This window comes from Salmo salar, chromosome 16 (assembly GCF_965601325.2).
Source record: "Salmo salar chromosome 16, fSalSal1, whole genome shotgun sequence".
Classification (NCBI taxonomy): Eukaryota; Metazoa; Chordata; class Actinopteri; order Salmoniformes; family Salmonidae; genus Salmo; species Salmo salar.
Window position 1 is genome coordinate 90,037,555 of NC_138306.1, and position 20,479 is coordinate 90,058,033.

The window sequence follows — 20,479 nt, forward strand, 5'->3', positions numbered from 1 at the left end:
CTATGACTTACAAACAGAGAGAGACATATTATATCCATGACTTACAGACAGAGAGAGACATATTATATCCATGACTTACAGAGGGAGACATATTATATCCATGACTTACAGACAGAGAGAGACATATTATATCCATGACTTACAGAGACATATTATATCCATGACTTACAGACAGAGAGAGACATATTATATCCATGACTTACAGACAGGGAGAGACATATTATATCCATGACTTACAAACAGAGAGAGACATATTATATCCATGACTTACAGACAGAGAGAGACATATTATATCCATGACTTACAGAGGGAGACATATTATATCCATGACATACAGACAGAGAGAGACATATTATATCCATGACTTACAGAGACATATTATATCCATGACTTACAGACAGAGAGAGACATATTATATCCATGACTTACAGACAGGGAGAGACATATTATATCTATGACTTACAAACAGAGAGAGACATATTATATCCATGACTTATAAACAGAGAGAGACATATTCTATCCATGACTTACAAACAGAGAGACATATTATATCCATGACTTACAGACAGAGACATATTATATCCATGACTTACAAACAGAGAGACATATTATATCCATGACTTACAGAGAGAGACATATTATATCCATGACTTACAGAGAGACATATTATATCCATGACTTACAAACAGAGAGAGACATATTATATCTATGACTTATAAACAGAGATATATTATATCCATGACTTACAAACAGAGAGAGACATATTATATCCATGACTTACAAACAGAGAGAGACATATTATATCCATGACTTACAAACAGACAGAGACATATTATATCCATGAATTACAAACAGAGACATATTATATCCATGACTTACAAACAGACAGAGACATATTATATCCATGACTTACAGAGAGACATATTATATCCATGACTTACAAACAGAGAGAGACATTATATCCATGACTTACAGACAGAGACATATTATATCCATGACTTACAAACAGAGAGACATATATCCATGACTTACAGAGAGAGACATATTATATCCATGACTTACAAACAGAGAGAGACATATTATATCCATGACTTACAAACAGAGAGAGACATATTATATCCATGACTTATAAACAGAGAGACATATATCCATGACTTATAAACAGAGAGAGACATATTATATCCATGACTTACAAACAGAGAGAGACATATTATATCCATGACTTACAAACAGAGAAAGACATATTATATCCATGACATACAAACAGAGAGAGACATATTATATCCATGACTTATAAACAGAGAGAGACATATTATATCCATGACTTATAAACAGAGACATATTATATCCATGACTTATAAACAGAGACATATTATATCCATGACTTATAAACAGAGAGAGACATATTATATCCATGACTTATAAACAGAGAGAGACATATTATATCCATGACTTATAAACAGAGAGAGACATATTATATCCATGACTTATAAACAGAGAGAGACATATTATATCCATGACTTACAAACAGAGAGACATATTATATCCATGACTTATAAACAGAGAGAGACATATTATATCCATGACTTATAAACAGAGAGAGACATATTATATCCATGACTTACAGAGAGAGACATATTATATCCATGACTTACAGAGAGACATATTATATCCATGACTTACAGAGAGAGACATATTATATCCATGACTTACAGACAGAGAGAGACATATTATATCCATGACTTATAAACAGAGAGAGACATATTATATCCATGACTTACAAACAGAGACATATTATATCCATGACTTACAGAGAGCGAGACATATTATATCCATGACTTACAGAGACATATTATATCCATGACTTACAGACAGAGAGAGACATATTATATCCATGACTTATAAACAGAGAGAGACATATTATATCCATGACTTATAAACAGAGAGAGACATATTATATCCATGACTTATAAACAGAGACATATTATATCCATGACTTATAAACAGAGAGAGACATATTATATCCATGACTTATAAACAGACAGAGACATGTTATATCCATGACTTATAAACAGACAGAGACATATTATATCAATGACTTATAAACAGAGAGAGACATATTATATCCATGACTTATAAACAGAGAGAGACATATTATATCCATGACTTACAAACAGAGAGAGACATATTATATCCATGACTTACAAACAGAGACATATTATATCCATGACTTACAGAGACCTGGAGGCAATAGAAGCATACACCTGTTTAGGCGAGGTGCTGGCTAACAGAGTAGAACACTCGAAAAAGGAAAGGAGAGACCCACACTTTAGAAGCTCAGACGCAATCATTTAATTACCTAATATACAACGTTTCCACAGACAAGCTGTCTTCATCAGGGTATAATGACAAACAGTCTGGGTCACTAGTTCATATAGTGTCAAAGGACACACACAGGTGTCTGTAATCATGCCCGGGTGTGCCGATATCATTGGTTAATTCTCAGATATAAAAATAACATGCTAAAAACATGAATGAGAGCATACGATCATAGATACAATTTTGCTACATAGGCCTATAAACATTTACAATGAATAGCACAATCACAAGAATGGCTTCAGATCCAAGTCTATGTTGAGACCGAAGGGAGCGAGGGTCTTTAAATGAAAGATCCAGGCAGCCTCTCGTTTTAATAAATTGTCAGTGTCACCCCCTCTCCTAGGGAGGGTGACATGTTCGATGCCGATATAACGTAGGGACGAAATCAAGTGGTTCGCTTCCAAAAAGTGGATTTCCTGAACCTAATGGTGCTACGATGCTCCGAGATTCACACTTTTAATTCACACTTTGTTTTACCCACATTTTTACCACAAGGAAAAGTTAAGAGACACAAGCAAAAACTCTTTCAAAAATGTAGAAGACTATACACCTAATCATTTGTGATCTGACATGCTGTATTGTATGGAAACTGTAGGCTACTAACAACAGCAGCTGCAAAATCCAGCTTACTATTACCCTGGCCAGAGGGACAGGGTCAACAAAGCATTAATGTTGTGTATTGTATATACAGTATTTCACTTCAAACTGTTTATTTCATTTAATTATACACAAGAGAGGTTGCCGAGCATGAATTCATGTACAAACATTTTTCATTACATTTGTGTAATTTAGCAGATTTCTGGATAAGAGTGACTTACTGGACAAATACGGGTTAATTGCCTTGCTCAAGGGCACAATGACAGATTTAAAAAAGTGCATGATATACATACAAGCTCTACATTTATCATTAAACAAAAGTTGTTTAGTAATATAAAATAATCCACCCAAACTAATGCTAAAAACGGATCATCACACCATCTTTATCTGATATACACTGAGTGCACAAAACATTAGGAACACCTTCCTAATATTGAGTTGCACCCCCCTTTATCCTCAGAACAGCCTCAAATCATCACGGCATGGACTGTCCAAGGTGTTGAGAGTGTTCCACAGGGATGCTGGTCCATGTTGACTCCAATGCTTCCTACAATTGTGTCAAATTGGCTGGGAGTGGATCTACTCCGAATAGCTTGTTCCATCTCTTCCCACAGATGCACAATTTGATTGAGATCTGGTGACTCGGCAGGCCACTGCAGTAAGCTGAATTCACTGTCATGTTCTTGGAACCATTCCTGGACAAGCTTTGTGGCATGGGGCATAATCCTGCTGAAAATATCTACTTGCAGATGGATACACTGCTGCCATGAAGAGATGCACCTGATTGGCAATGATGTTTAGACATCCTGTAGGATTCAAACATTGTTCATCTTTTATCAAGGGGCCCAATGTGGGCCCTGAAAACACACCCTACGCCATCACACCACCAGCCTGCAATGCTGACACACGGCATGGATGCATATAGTGGTGTAAAGTAATGAAGTCAATTTTTTTTAAAGAACTACTTAAGTAGTTTTTGGGGGCATCTGTACTTTACTATTTATATTGTTGACAACTTCTACTTTTATTTCACTACATTCCTAAAGAAAATAAAATATTTTTTACTTCATACATTTTACCTGACACCCAAAAGTACTCCTTACATTTTTTATGATTAGCGTGACAGAAAGTGGTCCAATTCACACACTTCTCAAGATAACATCCCTGGTCATCCCTACTGCCTCTGATCTGGCGGACTCACTAAACACAAATGCTCTGTTTGTAAATGATGTCTGAGCGTTGGAATGTGCCCCTGGGTATCCGTAATATTTTTTTTAAAAACAAGACAATTGTGCAATCTGGTCTGCTTAATTTAAAGAATTTGAAATTATTCATACTTTTACTTTTGATACTTAAGTATATTTACAACCAAATACTTTTACTCAAGTAGTATTTTAATGGGTGACTTTCACTTGAGTAATTTTCTATTAAGGTATCATTACTTTTACTTAAATATGACAGGTAATTTTCCCACCACTGGATGCATGTACTCGTGGTTTCCTCCATACTCTAGTCCTCCCATCAGCATGAAACAGCTGGAACCAGGATTCATCAGACCAGGCAATATGTTCCCAGTTATCCAGTGTCCAGTCTTTTCATTCCTTAGCCCACCGCAGTTTCTTGTTTTTTGATGAAAGCAAATGGAGATCCATAATAAATACACCACAAATACATCATTAAGGATCATAGCTTTTCACCTGGATTCACCTGGTCAGTCTATGTCATGGTGTCCTTAATGTTTTGTACACTCAGAGTATGTTGTGTCTACCAGCTCAATCCCACAGAAAACTTCAGAGGGAAGCAGTACCACCCAGTCAACCATCAGACTCCATTGTGAGACGTCTCACAGAGGATATTCAACCCTAAGTTAGTTTCTAATGTAAAGTTATTGAGATTAACAAAACTGACAAGGTGCACACTGATCAGTAAAGTAAAGAGAGGCTAACATGCTATAACGCTCCCTTTCCTCGGCACAGTTCTCTCACAGTGAGAAACTATAGGATTACAATAGTGTTTTACACTTTCCTCACTTGATCCAATTCAACGTTGCCAATTATTTAATGACATGATACTTAAGTGGAGTGTCTAATATTAGCTGGTCTTAGAGAAATGAGGCTTCTCTCCTTTATGTATACATTGGTGTCTTTTTAAATGGCCCAATCTGTAGAATCTCTTCTCACAGTCAGTGCAGTGATAAGGCTTCTCTCCTGTGTGTATACATTCATGTCGTTTTAAGTTACACAGTAGAGAGAAACTCGCCGCACAGTCAGAACAGGAGTAAGGCTTCTCTCCTGTGTGTATACTTTCATGTCGTTTTAAGTTACACAGTAGAGAGAAACTCGCCGCACAGTCAGAGCAGATGTAAGGCTTCTCTCCTGTGTGTGTTCTCTGATGAACTTTTAGCCTAGTTGATGTTGGGAAGCATTTTACACACTCAGAGCAGGAGTACAGCTTCTCTCCTGTGGGTGTTCTTTGATGAATTTTTAGCTCAGTTGATGTTGTGAAGCATTTTCCACAGTCAGAGCAGGAGTAAGGCTTCTCTCCTGTATGTTTTTGTTCATGTGTTTTTAAATGGCCCGGTCGAGAGAAACTCTTTCCACAGTCAGAACAGGAGTAAGGCTTCTCTCCAGTATGTATATGTTGGTGTATTTTTAAGTGGCCCAGGAGAGACACTCTTTCCACAGTCAGAGCAGGAGTAAGGCTTCTCTCCTGTGTGTATGCATTCATGTCATTTTAATTTGCACAGTAGAGAGAAACTCGCCGCACAGTCAGAGCAGGAGTAAAGCTTCTCTGTGTGTATACGTTCATGTCGTTTTAAGTTGCACATTAGAGAGAAACTCGCCCCACAGGCAGAGCAGAAGTAAGGCTTCTCTCCTGTGTGTGTTCTCTGATGAACTTTTAGCTTAGCTGATGTTGTGAAGCATTTTATACAATCAGAGCAGGAGTAAGGCTTCTCTCCTGTATGTGTTCTCTGATGAACTTTTAGCCAAGTTGATGTTGTGAAGCATTTTATACAATCAGAGCAGGAGTAAGTCTTCTCTCTTGTCTGCACTCTCTGATGAACTGTCAGAGCCTTGGATGTGGTGAAATTCTTCCCACCGTCAGTATAGGAATACTGATTCTCTCCTGGGTGTATTTTGAGGTGTATTTTTAGCTTTGATAGAAATGGGAAAATCTCCTCACAATGTGGGCAGTGGTGAGACCTCTTAGCTCTGTGATCTTCCTGCTGTTGCACTCTGGATGTAGAGGATGTCTCAACACGGTCTCCTGTGTGAACAACATCAGAAGAACCAGTCAATTGGTGTGATATACATGTCAATCAAATGTATTTTATGTAGCCATTATTACATCAGAAGTTGCCACAAAGTGCTTTACAGAAACCCAGCCTCAATCCCCAAAGAGCAAGCAATGCAGGTGTAGAAGCAAAGTGGCCACGAAAAACTCCCTAGCAAGCAAGAACCTTGGAAGAAACGTAGAGAGGAACCAGGCTCAAAGGGGTGGCCAGTCCTCTTCTGGCTGTAGCGGGTGACATACGTATTCATATCAGTAGGCTGTACAATACAAAGGGAATAAAACTATTCTAAAAGTGGGTAAAAGTCGTGAACATTATGAGCCATATCATCCTCCACTCACTATGACAAGGGTTAGTAACCAGGCTGTATCACATCCGGCCATGATTGGGAGTCCCATAGGGCGGCGCACAATTGGCCCAGCATCGTCCAGGTTTGGCCGGGGGTAGGCCGTCAATGTAAATAATAATTTGTTCTTAACTGACTTGCCTAGATAAAAAAAAGGTTAAAAAAAGAAGAGTAATTTCATAGAACTGTAAAACACTGGCAGTTTGTCTACTTCACTTCTTTAGTCTAATCTCTGATCACTCCAGATAACCCAGTGAATAAAACAAAATGCTGGCAATACTGGTATGCAAGTGTGAGTAGCATAAAATAACATCTACCTTCTCATTGAAACAGTTCATCATGAAACAGTTCTACTGCAACTTTTCATACACAGTGGGAAGTTGGAATGAACAGCAAACTTCGTCAGATACAACCTGCTCTTACCATGAGAAACAGATGTCCCAATCTTCTCCTCCTCTTCTTCATCTTTAATGTTGACATTCAGCTCCAGTGTTTGACTGCAGTCTTCCAGCTTCACTGATGCCATCTCTGAATCCTGCAGTGCAAACTGGGCTCCACTGTCACAATCAGCACCCAGTGACTGTAGGTTTGGACTCAGTGTGGAAGAAGAGAGGCAGGCTGGGTTTGTCCTCACTATTGATGTTACCGGCCTCAGATTTAATTCTAGTCGTCCTGTAGTAACAATGAATAACAGACACAATAAGTTATTGTCATGACAGTTCTGGCACGTTCTTTATTCTCTATTACAATATATTAAATTTTTTCTTGTTCAATTATCTAAATCAGTGCTTGACTTGGACTGAAATAGTTGTCGATACTCATTTTGGGGGCGGTACTGTTAATATTTAGATGCAGGAGCTCCACAATACTGTTGAGGTAATATTCTATAAGAACATGAGCTCAAGCAGTGGAAAATTGAAGTGCCGGTACTCAGCTGCAGTGAGCTCCTGTCCATCTCATTTCAATAGATCAGGTAGGTAAGCATTGACAACAAAACATGAATTTATTCAAATTAGACAAAGTATATGCTACACAACGTAACTAATCTTAACCTATAGTAGATTTATTGGATTTACATAAATTAATAAATGACTCAAAAACCATTTAGTACAAGGTTGTAGTATGTTTTAGGCAGCACTATGTACTATTTTCCTGAATAACCTTGTCTTCATTGTATTATGTTAATCAAAAACCAATTGTATTTCCCGTTCACATCATATTAACATTTATAGACAAAGATAGAAACTGAATGAGTCTGAATATTACTACATAAAATTGACTCTCTTCGACGCAGACAGAGTGGGCGCCGCGGTTTTCCCAGCTTGTGAATTTTACACAAAACCAATAACATGCAAAACGAACTCAGAAATCTCAAATAAATGGATTATTTATGAAATGACATTGAGAAAATTATGTACATCCACTCAGACAATCCCAAAGTCTCTAGCTATGTGGCTTGTAAAATAGTTATGTTCTTCACTTGGTTTGACACAAAAATAACAAATCAACCCTTTACCAAACGTGATAATACCTTAACAGATTTGTTACCTAGCATGGTATGACATGTTCTTTTGATATTAGGAAGTTTAAACCTGCTATTCCATACCTGTATTAATAAATAGAAACAGACACAAAAGGTTATCTTCTTAACATCACAGTTCTTGCGCTTTCTTTATTCTGAAGAATGGTGTGTGCCAGCCTGGAACTTCCTGTTCCCCCACTACCACAGTGCAACCACAGAACAAGAGACAGATTTTTCACCGGATTAATAAATGTGAAGCATTCGCTTAGCGTTTCCACTCACTACCAAATATGGTAGAGAGAGGAAGCCCGATGGCCGGCAGTGGGAGAAGATGGAACGAGATGGATTTTGGCTGACATTCTGCAAATGTTCTAATCAATGAAACATCTATCTTAATATAGTTCTGTTCCCAAAACTAAAATCTGTTATGAACAGAGTGGACTAAGTTTTGTAGACTTTAACTTTTGCAAAGGGTATTTTTTTAAATTGTGTTGTTCAGAAGGAATATTGCACACAAGTGCTTCACAGAGGAGGTGGTGGCTAACAGAAATATGCAGATGTGTGCTAGAACGCGGCAAATTGGATCTCGGTAGCTGGTGCTTGGCTCTGCCCACTATGCCTCATCTGTTCCACATCGGAAACGACTGGTTGTGGCCTATCTTTGGTGCAATCGTCCATACATTCAGGGATCCTTGGGATGGCCCTACCTCATTATATGAGAAGGGCGGTGCTTAATTTGAGCCGGATCCTCCAGCACCTCTCAGTTTTGCAGTCTTCGTTCCAGAAACCATTTGCCAGGGTCAGGTAGACTACAGATGAAGTTGGAAGTTTACATACACCTTGGCCAAATACAATTAAACTCAGTTTTTCACAATTTCTGACATTTAATCCTAGTAAAAATTCCCTGTCTTAGTTCAGTTAGGATCACCACTTTATTTTAAAAATGTGAAACGTCAGAATAATAGCAGAGGTAATAATTTATTTCAGCTTTTATTTCTTTCATCACATTCCTAATGGGTCAGAAGCTTACATACACTCAATTAGTATTTGGTAGCATTGCCTTTAAATTGTTTAACTTGGGTCAAACGTTTTGGGTAGCCTTACACAAGCTTCCCACAATAAGTTAGTCCCACAATAAGTGGATAGAAAACACTCTAAAGTTTCTAAAACTGTTAAAATAATGTGAGTATAACAGAACTGATTTGTAAGGCGAAACCCCGAGGACAAAACATCAAGGAAAAACAAAATTGAGGTCATAGGATTTTCCAATGGTTTTCTATAGGATACCCTTATTATTAGGAACCTGGTTGCAGTTCCTATGGCTTCCACTAGATGTCAACAGTCTTTAGAAATTGTATGATGTTTTTCTTTTGAGAAATGAAGAAGTAGTCCTATTCATTGTCAGTGTCACTCCAGGTGGACTCTACTGTTTTGGTGAGCGTGAACAGGAGCGTGCTCCATGTTGTTTTTATCCGGTATTAGAAACAGTTTATTCCATCTTAAATTGTATTGATTATTTACGTTTTAGGGTACCTGAGGTTGGATTAGGAACATTGTTTGAAATGTTTGGACCAAGTTTACAGGTAACTTATTAGATACTTTGTAGGCATGTTGGGCGAGTTTAAACCGGTGTATTTCTTAGTCAAACGCGCCAAATAAATTGCCATTTTTGGGACATAATCGAACAAAAGGACAATTTGTGATGTTTCTGGGACATTTTGGAGTGCCAACAGAAGATGATCTTCAAAGGCATTAATTATATCGCTATTTCTGACTTTTGTGGCGCACCTGCCTGGTTGAAATATCTTTTTCATGGTTTTGTATGCAGGGCGCTGTCCTCAGATAATCGCATGGTTTGCTTTCGCTGTAAAGCCTTTTTCAAATCTGACACAGCGGCTGGATTAACAAGAAGTTAAGCTTTATTTTGATGTATAACATATTTTCAAGAATGTTAAAGATTTGAATTTAGGATTTTTGAATTTCGCGCTCTGCAATTTCACCGGATGTTGGCCAGGTGGGACGCTACCGTCCCACACACCCTTGAGAGGTTAAGCCATTTTGCCACAACTTTGGAAGTATGCTCGGGGTCATTGTCCATTTGGAAGACCTATTTGCTTAAATATATCCACATAATTTTCCATCCTCATGAAGCCATCTATTTTGTGATGTGCACCAGTCCCTCCTACAGCATGATGCTCCCACCCCCGTGCTTCATGGTTGGGATGATGTTCTTCGGCTTGCAAGCCTCCCCCTGTTTCCTCCAAACATAACAATGGTCATTATGGCAAAACAGTTCTATTTTTGTTTCATCAGACCAGAGGACATTTCTCCAAAAAGTACGATCTTTGTCCCCATGTGCAGTTGCAAACCGTAGTCTGGCTTTTTTATGGTGGTTTTGAAAGGCCGCCTCTTGCTGAGCGGCCTTTCAGATAATGTCGATATAGGACTCGTTTTACTGTGGATGCAGATACTTTTGTACCCGTTTCCTCCAGCATCTTCACAAGGTCCTTTGCTGTTGTTCTGGGATTGATTTGCACTTTTCGCACCAGAGGAATGTTCATCTCTAGGAGACAGAACGCGTCTCCTTCCTGAGCGGTATGATGGCAGCGTGGTCCCATGGTGTTTATACTTGCGTACTATTGTTTGTACAGATGAACGTTGTACCTTCAGGCGTTTGGAAATTGCTCCCAAGGATGAACCAGACTTGAGGTCTAGAATTTTTTTCTGAGGTCTTGGCTGATTTCTTTTGATTTTCCCATGATGTCAAGCAAAGAGGCACTGAGTTTGAAGGTAGGCCTTCAAATACATCCACAGCTACACCTCCAATTGACTCAAATGATGTCAATTACACTATCAGAAGCTTCTAAAGCCATGACATTTTCTGGAATTCTCCAAGCTGTTTAAAACCTCTTACATCTAGACGTTCCGCTAGCGGAACACCTGCTCCAATATCCAATGATAGGCGTGGCGGGAATTACAAATTCCTCAAAAATACAAAAACTTCCATTTTTCAAACATATGACTATTTCACAGCATTTTAAAGACAAGACTCTCCTTTATCTAACCACACTGTCCGATTTCAAAAAGGCTTTACAGCGAAAGCAAAACATTAGATTATGTCAGCAGAGTACCAAGCCAGAAATAATCAGACACCCATTTTTCAAGCTAGCATATAATGTCACAAAAAACAAAACCACAGCTAAATGCAGCACTAACCTTTGATGATCTTCATCAGATGACAACCCTAGGACATTATGTTATACAATACATGCATGTTTTGTTCAATCAAGTTCATATTTATATCAAAAACCAGCTTTTTACATTAGCATGTGACGTTCAGAACTAGCATTCCCACCGCAATCTTCCGGTGAATTTACTAAATTACTCACGATAAACGTTCACAAAAAACATAAATTATTTTAAGAATTATAGATACAGAACTCCTTTGTGCAATCGAGGTGTCCGATTTTAAAATAGCTTTTCGGTGAAAGCACATTTTGCAATATTCTGAGTACATAGCCCGGCATCACAGGGCTAGCTATTTAGACACCCAGCAAGTTTAGCCTTCACCAAAGTCAGATTTATTATTAGAAAAATGTTATTACCTTTGCTGTCTTCGTCAGAATGCACTCCCAGGACTTCTACTTCAATAACAAATGTTGGTTTGGTTCAAAATAATCCATCATTATATCCAAATAGCGGCGTTTTGTTCGTGCGTTCAAGATACTATCCGAAGTGTAAATAAGGGTCACGAGCATGGCGCAATTCGTGACAAAAGATTTCTAAATATTCCATTACCGTACTTCGAAGCATGTCAACCGCTGTTTAAAATCAATTTTTATGCCATTTTTCTCGTAAAAAAGCGATAATATTCCGACCGGGAATCTACGTTTAGGTAAACAGACGAAAGAAAACAAGGCATGGGGTCGACGCGGGCACGAGCCTGAGTCTCACAGTACTGTAACCAGCCACTACCCAAACACGCTACTTTTTTTCAGCCAGAGCCTGCAAAAGCCACGATTCAGCTTTTTGCCGCCTTCTGAGAGCCCATTGGAGCCGTAGGAAGTGTCACGTAACAGCAGAGATCCTCTGTAATGGATAGAGATAATCAAGAAGGGCAAGAAATTGTCAGACAGGGCACTTCCTGCATGGAATCTTCTCAGGTTTTTGCCTGCCATATGAGTTCTGTTATACTCACAGACACCATTCAAACAGTTTTAGAAACTTTGGAGTGTTTTCTATCCAAAGCTAATAATTATATGCATATTCTAGTTTCTGGGCAGGAGTAATAATCAGATTAAAATCGGGTACGTTTTTTATCCAGCTGTGAAAATACTGCCCCCTAGCCATAACAGGTTAAAGGCACAGTCAATTTAGTGTATGTAAACTTCTGACCCACTGGAATTATGATAGTGAATCATAAGTGAAATAATCTGTCTGTAAACAATTGCTGGAAAAATGACTTGTGTCATGCACAAAGTAGATATCCTAACCGACTTGCCAAAACTAAAGTAAAAAAAATAAAAATTAATATTATTTATTTATTTTAACCATTTTTTTCTCCCCAATTTCGTGGTTATCATTTGGTAGTTACAGTCTTGTCTCATCGCTGCAACTCCCGTACGGACTCGGGAGAGGCGAAGGTCGAGAGCCATGCGTCCTCCGAAACACAACCCAACCAAGCCGCACCGCTTCTTGACACAATGCACATCCAACCCGGAAGCCAGCCGCACCAATGTGTCGGAGGAAACACTGTACACCTGGCGACCTGGTCAACGTGCACTGCGCCCGGCCCGACACAGGAGTCGCTAGTGCGCGACGAGACAAGGATATCCCTGCCGGCCAAACCCTCCCTAACCCGGACGACGCTAGGCCAATTGTGCGCCGCCCCATGGACCTCCCGGTCGCGGCTGGCTGCGACAGAGCCTGGGCTCGAACCCAGTGGTCTCTGGCTGTGCCTCCAGAGACCACTGCTCCACCCGGGAGGCCAAGTATAGTTTGTTAACAAGAAATTTGTGGAGTGGTTGAAAAACAAGTTTTAATGAGTGCAACCTAAGTGCATGTAAACTGTACCTCTAGTGGCATGAAAAATAATATCCACTGTTTGCAATGTAAAAATCCTAATTACTTTCTAATTGTCATGCCTCCTAAAAAACGTAATGTGAAAACATGCCTGATATTCTAAGACTGTATTAATGTTGGGCCGTCCCTGGTTTACGGTTTATGCAACATTGTAGCCTATTTAGACCAAAGCGTGGCCATTGCTGTGGTGAGAGAGAAGCACGCCTGTATCTCTCACAGAACTACAATGAGATTCACTTTCTATGATCTCTCTCCCTCTCTGTGCTGTTATAGACATGAGCCAGCAACTCATCTCTCCAGCATTGCACTTCATTTATTTCCTAATAGAATAGAACAGCAGTCTGAGAAATTAAGTAATACCCAATACTGCACCAGGAGTAAGACTATAATTTAGCCATAGAGGATCAATAACTATTTATTTTTTAAATAGCCTAGCTGTGGATTGTGTGTAGCCAAATCACAAGGCATGTCTACAGTCAGGAACGTGTGCCAAATCTGTCAGTGAACAGCATGCAGCCAAAACAGGCCTTTAGCAATATTTCTAATACAGTCACTGGAAAACACAGGTTGTAAAGCAAATGGATCCTGCTGAAAATAAAATACTAATCTGTCTGTATGTTACCAAGTTATCAACTTCCAAATAGGCCTATTGAGCGAACAGCATTGTTTTACAAAGTAAAGCAAGAGAGAGATGAGCTTTTGGCCAGTGAGTGAGCTGCACATCATTGGGTGAGTCCGTGAAACTGTAAAGCTTGTTAAGGACTATAACTTCCTCCTCATATTGTACAATGTGTTTCTCCTCACACCTGGCCTAGGCTATTGATGGATTAGAGACCTCAGAGTCTCAGTGTCAAAGTAGCCTGTCATTTTGGTCATCAGTCCCAGTCATCTAAAAAGATGTAGAACTGCATGAAATCCGTTTGTAAAAGGCCACATTTTTCCTGGACTCCAGGCTACAAAAAATGTACTCAATGTGTGTAACTTCTGTAAGCGGTTCAACTCCACTGCTCCCGAGTGGCACAGTGATCTAAGGCACTGCATCTCAGTGCAAAAGGCATCACAACAGTCTCTGGTTCGAATCCAGTCTGTATCACATCCGGCCGCGATTGGGAGTCCCATAGGCCGTCATTGTAAATAAGAATTTATTCTTAAACTGACTTGCCTAGTTAAATAAAATAAAACAATTATATTATGCCAGTATGCAAAAGTCATGATAATGCATGCAATGCTTTATTATAAAAGGTATTTTATTTAATGTGTTCTGGTACCTCAGAGACCCCCAGGTCACCCCCCTCTCAGGCTCACTCTTGGTTCCAGCACCTCCCAATTTACACAGTAAGCACTGGAGAAGTGGGTAGCTGCTGCTGCCTCCTCCGGGACACATCTCCTTTACATAGAATTGGTGAGGATGTTGATTTTGGCCTGTGGAATAGACCACGTGTAACAACACCTGAACAGGATCGGTACATCCGAACATCACACCTGCTAGACAGGAATGTCAGTGTTTTGCCATGGCCAGCGAAGAGCCCGGATCTCAATCCCATTGAGCACGTCTGGGACCTGTTGGAACGGAGGGTAAGGGCTAGGGACAGTCCCCCAGGAAATGGCTGGGATCTTGCAGGTGCCTTGGTGGAAGAGTGGGGTAACATCTCACAGCAAGAACTGGCAAATCTGGTGCAGTCCATGAGGAGATGCACTGCAGTACTTAATGCAGCTGGTGGCCACACCAGATACTGACTGTTACTTTTGATTTTGACCCACCCCTTTGTTCAGGGACACATTATTCCATTTCTGTTAGTCACATGTCTGTGGAACTTGTTCAGTTTATGTCTCAGTTGTTGAATCTTGTTATTTACATACAAATATTTACACGTTAAGTTTGCTGAAAATAAACGCAGTTGACAGTAAGAGGTCATCTCTTTCTTTGCCAAGTTTATTTTTACCTTGTCAGCTCAGGGATTTGATCCAGCAACCTTTCGTTTACTGGCTCAACGCTCTAACCACTAGGCTACCTGTACGTATTCACATAAGTAGGCTGTGCAATACAAAATGGAGAATAAAACTATTCTAAAAGTAACTCATAAGTAAAAAATTATGACCTATATCATCCTCCTCTCACTATCACAAGGGTTAGTAACTACACAGACTCATTTCAGATCATCCTCCACTCACTATCACAAGGGTTAGTAACTACATTTACATTACATTATCCAGAGCGACTTACAAATTGGTGCATTCACCTTATGATATCCAGTGGAACAACCACTTTACAATAGTGCATCTAAATCTTTTAAGGGGGGGGGTTAGAAGGATTACTTTATCCTATCCTAGGTATTCCTTAAAGACTACACAGACTAATTTCATATCATCCTCCACTCACTATCACAAGGGTTAGTAACTATACAGACTCACTTCATATCATCCTCCACTCACTATCACAAGGGTTAGAAACTATAGACTCATTTCAGATCATCCTCCACTCACTATCACAAGGGTTACTAACTACACAGACTCATTTCATATCATCCTCCACTCACTATCACAAGGGTTAGTAACTATAGACTCATTTCATATAACTTTAAAACACTGGCTGTTTTACTTCACATCTTTAGTCTACTATCTGATCACTCCAGATAGCCCAGTGAATAAAACACATGCTGACAATACTGGTGTCAAACCATGCAAGTAGCATGAAATAACATCTACCTTCTCATTGAAACAGTTCCACTACAACTTTTCATGCACAGCGGGAAGTTGGAATGAACAACAAACTTAGATAGAACCTGCTCTTACCATGAGAAACAGATTTCCCAATCTTCTCCTCCTCTTCTTCATCTTTAATGTTGACATTCAGCTCCAGTGTTTGACTGCAGTCTTCCAGCTTCACTGATGCCATCTCTGGATCCTGCAGTGAAAACTGGGCTCCACTGTCACAATCAGGACCCAGTGACTGTAGGTTTGGACTCAGTGTGGAAGGAGAGAGGCAGGCTGGGTCTGTCGTCACTGTTGATGTTACCGGCCTCATAACCGAGTCGGCAAGTAGTACAAGAGAAACAGACACAAAAGTTATTTTCTTGACAGTTCTGGAAAGGTCTTTATTCTCTATTAAATATATTATAATTTGTATTGTTCAATTATCTAATTCAGTGCTTGACTTGGACTGAAATAGTTGCCGATAAACATTTTGGTTGCCAGTATGGTTTATATTTAGGTGCAGGAGCTCCATAATACTTTTGAGCTAATATTTAACCAATAGAAGAAAAATGCATAAATTACTCAAAAACCATTTAGTACAAGGTTACAGTTTATTTTCGTTAATAACCTTGTATTCAGTGTTTTACTTCTAAAAACATATTGTATTTCCTGTTCACACCATAGTAACGTTTATAGATAAAGACAAACTGAATGTGTCAATATCATTACACACGTAGAAAACCGATAATCATTACATTTAGCATTTAAACAGTAGTGCAACTGGACGGTTCTGACTTAGAATATGTGGACAACTACAAATACCTAAGTGTCTGGTTAGACTGTAAACGCTTCTTCTAGACTCACATTAAGCATCTCCAAACCAAAATTAAATCTAGAATCGGCTTCCTATTTCGCAACAAAGCCTCCTTCACTCATGCTGTCGAACATACCCTCGTAAAACTGACTATGGTACCGATCCTTGACTTCGGCGAAGTCATTTACAAAATAGCCTCCAACACTCTACTCTGCAAATTGGATGTAGTCTATCACAGTGCCATCTGTTTTGTCACCAAAGCCCCATATACTACCCACCACTGCGACCTGTATGCTCTCATTGGCTGACCCTCGCTTCATATTGGTCACCAAACCCACTGGCTCCAGGTCATCTATAAGTCTTTGCTAGGTAAAGCCCCACGTTATCTCAGCTCACTGGTCACCATAGCAACACCCACCCGTAGCAAGCGCTCCAGCAGGTATATTTCACTGGTCATCCACAAAGCCAACTCCTCTTTTGGCCACCTGTCCTTCCAGTTCTCTGCTGCCAATGACTGGAACGAATTGCAAAAATCACTGAAGCTGGAGACATATCTCCCTCACTAACTTTAAGCATCAGCTGTCAGAGCAGCTTACTGCTCCTGTACACAGCCCATCTGTAAATAGCCCACCCAACTTCCTCATCCCCATATTGTTATTTATTTTTGCTGTTTTGCACCTCAGTATATCGACTTGCACATCTATCACTCCAGTGTTAATGCTAAATTGTAATTATTTCGCCACTACGGCCTATTTATTGCCTTACCTCCCTAATCTTACTACATTTGCACACACTGCATATAGATTTTTCTATTGTGTTATTGACTGTATGTTTATTTATTCCATGTGTAAGTCTGTTGTTTTTGTCATACTGCTTTGCTTCATCTTGGCCAGGTTGCAGTTGTAAATGAGAACTTGTTCTCAACTGGCCTACCTGGTTAAATAAAGGTGAAATAAAATAGTTTTACAGTAACTTTTCATGCACAGTGGGAAGTTGGAATGAAAAACACAAACTTAGATAGAACCTGTGCTTACCATGAGAAACAGATTTCCTAATCTTCTCCTCCTCTTCTTCATCTTTAATGTTGACATTCAGCTCCAGTGTTTGACTGCAGTCTTCCAGCTTCACTGATGCCATCTCTGGATCCTGCAGAGCAAACTGGGCTCCGCTGTCACAATCAGGAGCCAGTGACTGTAGGTTTGGACAGTGTGGAAGGAGAGAGGCAGGCTGGGTTTGTCCTCACTGTTGATGTTAGCGGCCTCAGACTTAATCTGAGTCAGCCAGTAGTAATAAAGAGAAACAGACTCAAAAGTTAGTGTCAGAACTGTCAATACTTTATTTTCTAAAAATATGGTTTATATTTAGGTGCAGGAGCTCCACAATACTGTTGAGATAATATTCTATATGACGAACATAAGCTCAAACAGTAGAAACTTGAGGTGACTGTCTAATGTGAATTAATTAATGTTTTGTCAATGCTTAGCTACCAGATCTACTGAAATGAGATCTGTGCTTGACTTGCACAGGAGCTCACTGGAGCAGAGTACCAAGTATACACTTTAAATTAGGCTACACAACTCTAAATGAACTTAATCTATAGTAGATCTCCTGAATTAACATAAATGCCTCAAAACTTTTAGTACAAGGTTGCAGTATGTTTTAGGCAGCACTATTTTCCTGAATAACCTTGTCTTCGCTGTATTATTCCAATCAAAAACAAATAGTATTTCCGTTCACACCATAGTAATATTTACTGATAGACAGAAACTGAATGTCTCTGAATATTAGTACACATGTAGAAAACTGATAATCATTACATTTAGCTCCAAAACAGTAGTGCAACCGTAAAATTGTCTCTCTGCTGCACCCTCACTGCCTGCACTGAAGTGCGTTGATGCAGACCGAGGGGGAATTGATCCTTAATGAAATGATATACATACACTCAGACTAACCCAAAGTCTCTATGTGACTTGTAAAAAAGTGATCACGTTCACTCATGCGGTTTGACACAAAAATAGCACATACAACCTTTACCAAACGTGATAATATTTTCACGTATTTGTTACCTAGCATGTTATGACATGTTCTTTCGATATTATAACGTGCTATTACATACCACTAGATATACATTTGAAACGGACACAGAAGTTGTCGTCTCGACTCCACAATTCTGACCTCTCCTTTATTCTGAAGAATGATGCGCGCATGCGCGAAACTTCCTGTTCCCCAACTACCAGTTTCTAAACCCAGAGACGTAACAACGCGAGACTTCAGAGAACGCCTGTGAAGCAGACCAAGACGGGGTTTGAGAAGTCAATGAGAGAAGTGAACAATTCTGATACTTTTGCAGCGGCTAATGGGGATCCTAATAAATACCAAAAATATTCCGTCGGCACACACTTGAAACATGGCCATTCTTTTATCAATTTCATAACTGCAGTGGTTTATTCACAATAGCTGACAATGCATGTCTTACAGCATCACATGAGTAGGCAGACACTCTTCACTCTTCCAACGAAACTCCAGATATAACACATTTTATCGGTGCCCTGCTCCGAAAAACACAATGCTCTCTCCTACTGCGACGCATGAAATCATAACAAAACCACTACTGGTCACTCTGACTGACTACCTTTCCTAATGCCTCCTTCACCATCTTCCTGACCTCAAATGATCTCCCAAAAATAGATCATTGTTGATGAATCGCGCTCCAAAAGAAGCCGATGTTCATTTACAACTTTTGGTCTGTTTGCTTCATTTTTCGTTGTCTCCGTCTTCCATTCCTTCTTACCAACTTTACTGAACTGGGAGATATCAGACTCGAACAGCACTTCCGCTTCGCCATATTTCCCTACCCAAAACCAGAAACACCCCGCTACGGACTAACTCCTGCATGTAGAATCCTGCATTGAATAAAGCCAACAAGTACAGGTTAAAGGGGAATTTCACGCTGGTTTTGCCTTGGCATCAGTGGCGACGTTCATCATAGACTTTATTTCGCCCAAAATTGTCCGTCTGTTTTGATCCAAATATAGCCGAAGGTCAGCCTGATCAGCTTGTACTCATTGAAATGCATGAGATACACGAATACAATTATACAATATTGCATATAGTATAAGTTTGATTATTTTTTGATATACACAATGTAATGAAATATATTGATTTAAAATCAAATCAAATAGCTTGTTAGATATTCTGATATAGACAGAATGACAAATTACCTGTAATTTCAAATCATTAGTTTACAATATCACAATGGAATTTATTACCGTCATGTCTCAAAACTGGGAGAAGCAGAAAGAGCAAGTCATTCACCCGACATTTGTTCCTCAAGACGGATAACAACGACACGCGGATAATTGTAAGCTCAACATTTCTGAAAACGTTTGTAATTTTATAAGGTTGTTATATTAATTATCAGTTTCTGTTAATGTCGCAAACTATTTTCTCTATGCTAACATAAGAAACTCTGCCTGGATACTTGCATGCTAGCTAGCTAACGTTAACACTAACTTAGTTGCTAGCTAACTAGTTAATTAGATAGGAATGCAGGGTTAACATATATGATAGTTGTACTGTCAGCTAACTTACTGTATCGGTCTAGCTAACTACGGTTAGCTATGTTTTCTGGTAACCAGTGTGGAGTCATGGTTTTTTGACATAACATTTTTTTTTTAAATTAACTAGCTAGAGTCCAACATCAACGTTACTCTCTGGGTACCTACCGTGAAGCTGGTTGGCTTGATAACTAAC

At 39.4% G+C, this 20,479-nt stretch overlaps 1 protein-coding gene and 1 pseudogene across 5 annotated transcripts; both read right to left on the minus strand.

Annotated features, from left to right (window-relative positions):
- Positions 1–2,328: 2,328 nt before the first annotated feature.
- LOC145861061 (uncharacterized) lies at positions 2,329–5,704 on the minus strand (annotated as a pseudogene).
- On the minus strand, positions 5,695–19,797 carry LOC106600621 (uncharacterized). 5 transcript variants are annotated; one of them, XR_014380791.1, is made up of 7 exons: positions 18,843–19,793; positions 17,761–17,997; positions 16,012–16,221; positions 14,487–14,640; positions 7,038–7,286; positions 6,610–6,755; positions 5,695–6,243 (listed from the first exon to the last, which is right to left on the minus strand). XR_014380791.1 is itself a non-coding variant. In XM_082962369.1 (7 exons), the coding sequence occupies exons 2-6, from the start codon at positions 17,861–17,863 to the stop codon at positions 6,466–6,468; spliced, it is 735 nt and encodes a 244-aa protein (XP_082818495.1). In that variant the 5' UTR covers positions 17,864–17,997; positions 18,843–18,965; the 3' UTR covers positions 5,695–6,243; positions 6,437–6,465. The 5 variants fall into 5 exon arrangements, 3 of the variants coding, with proteins under 3 accessions (XP_082818495.1, XP_082818494.1, XP_082818493.1); XM_082962369.1 differs by lacking the exon at positions 14,487–14,640 and adding an exon at positions 6,437–6,492 and having other exon boundaries at positions 18,843–18,965; XR_014380792.1 differs by lacking the exon at positions 6,610–6,755 and having other exon boundaries at positions 18,843–19,797.
- Between the last annotated feature and the right edge of the window lie 682 nt (positions 19,798–20,479).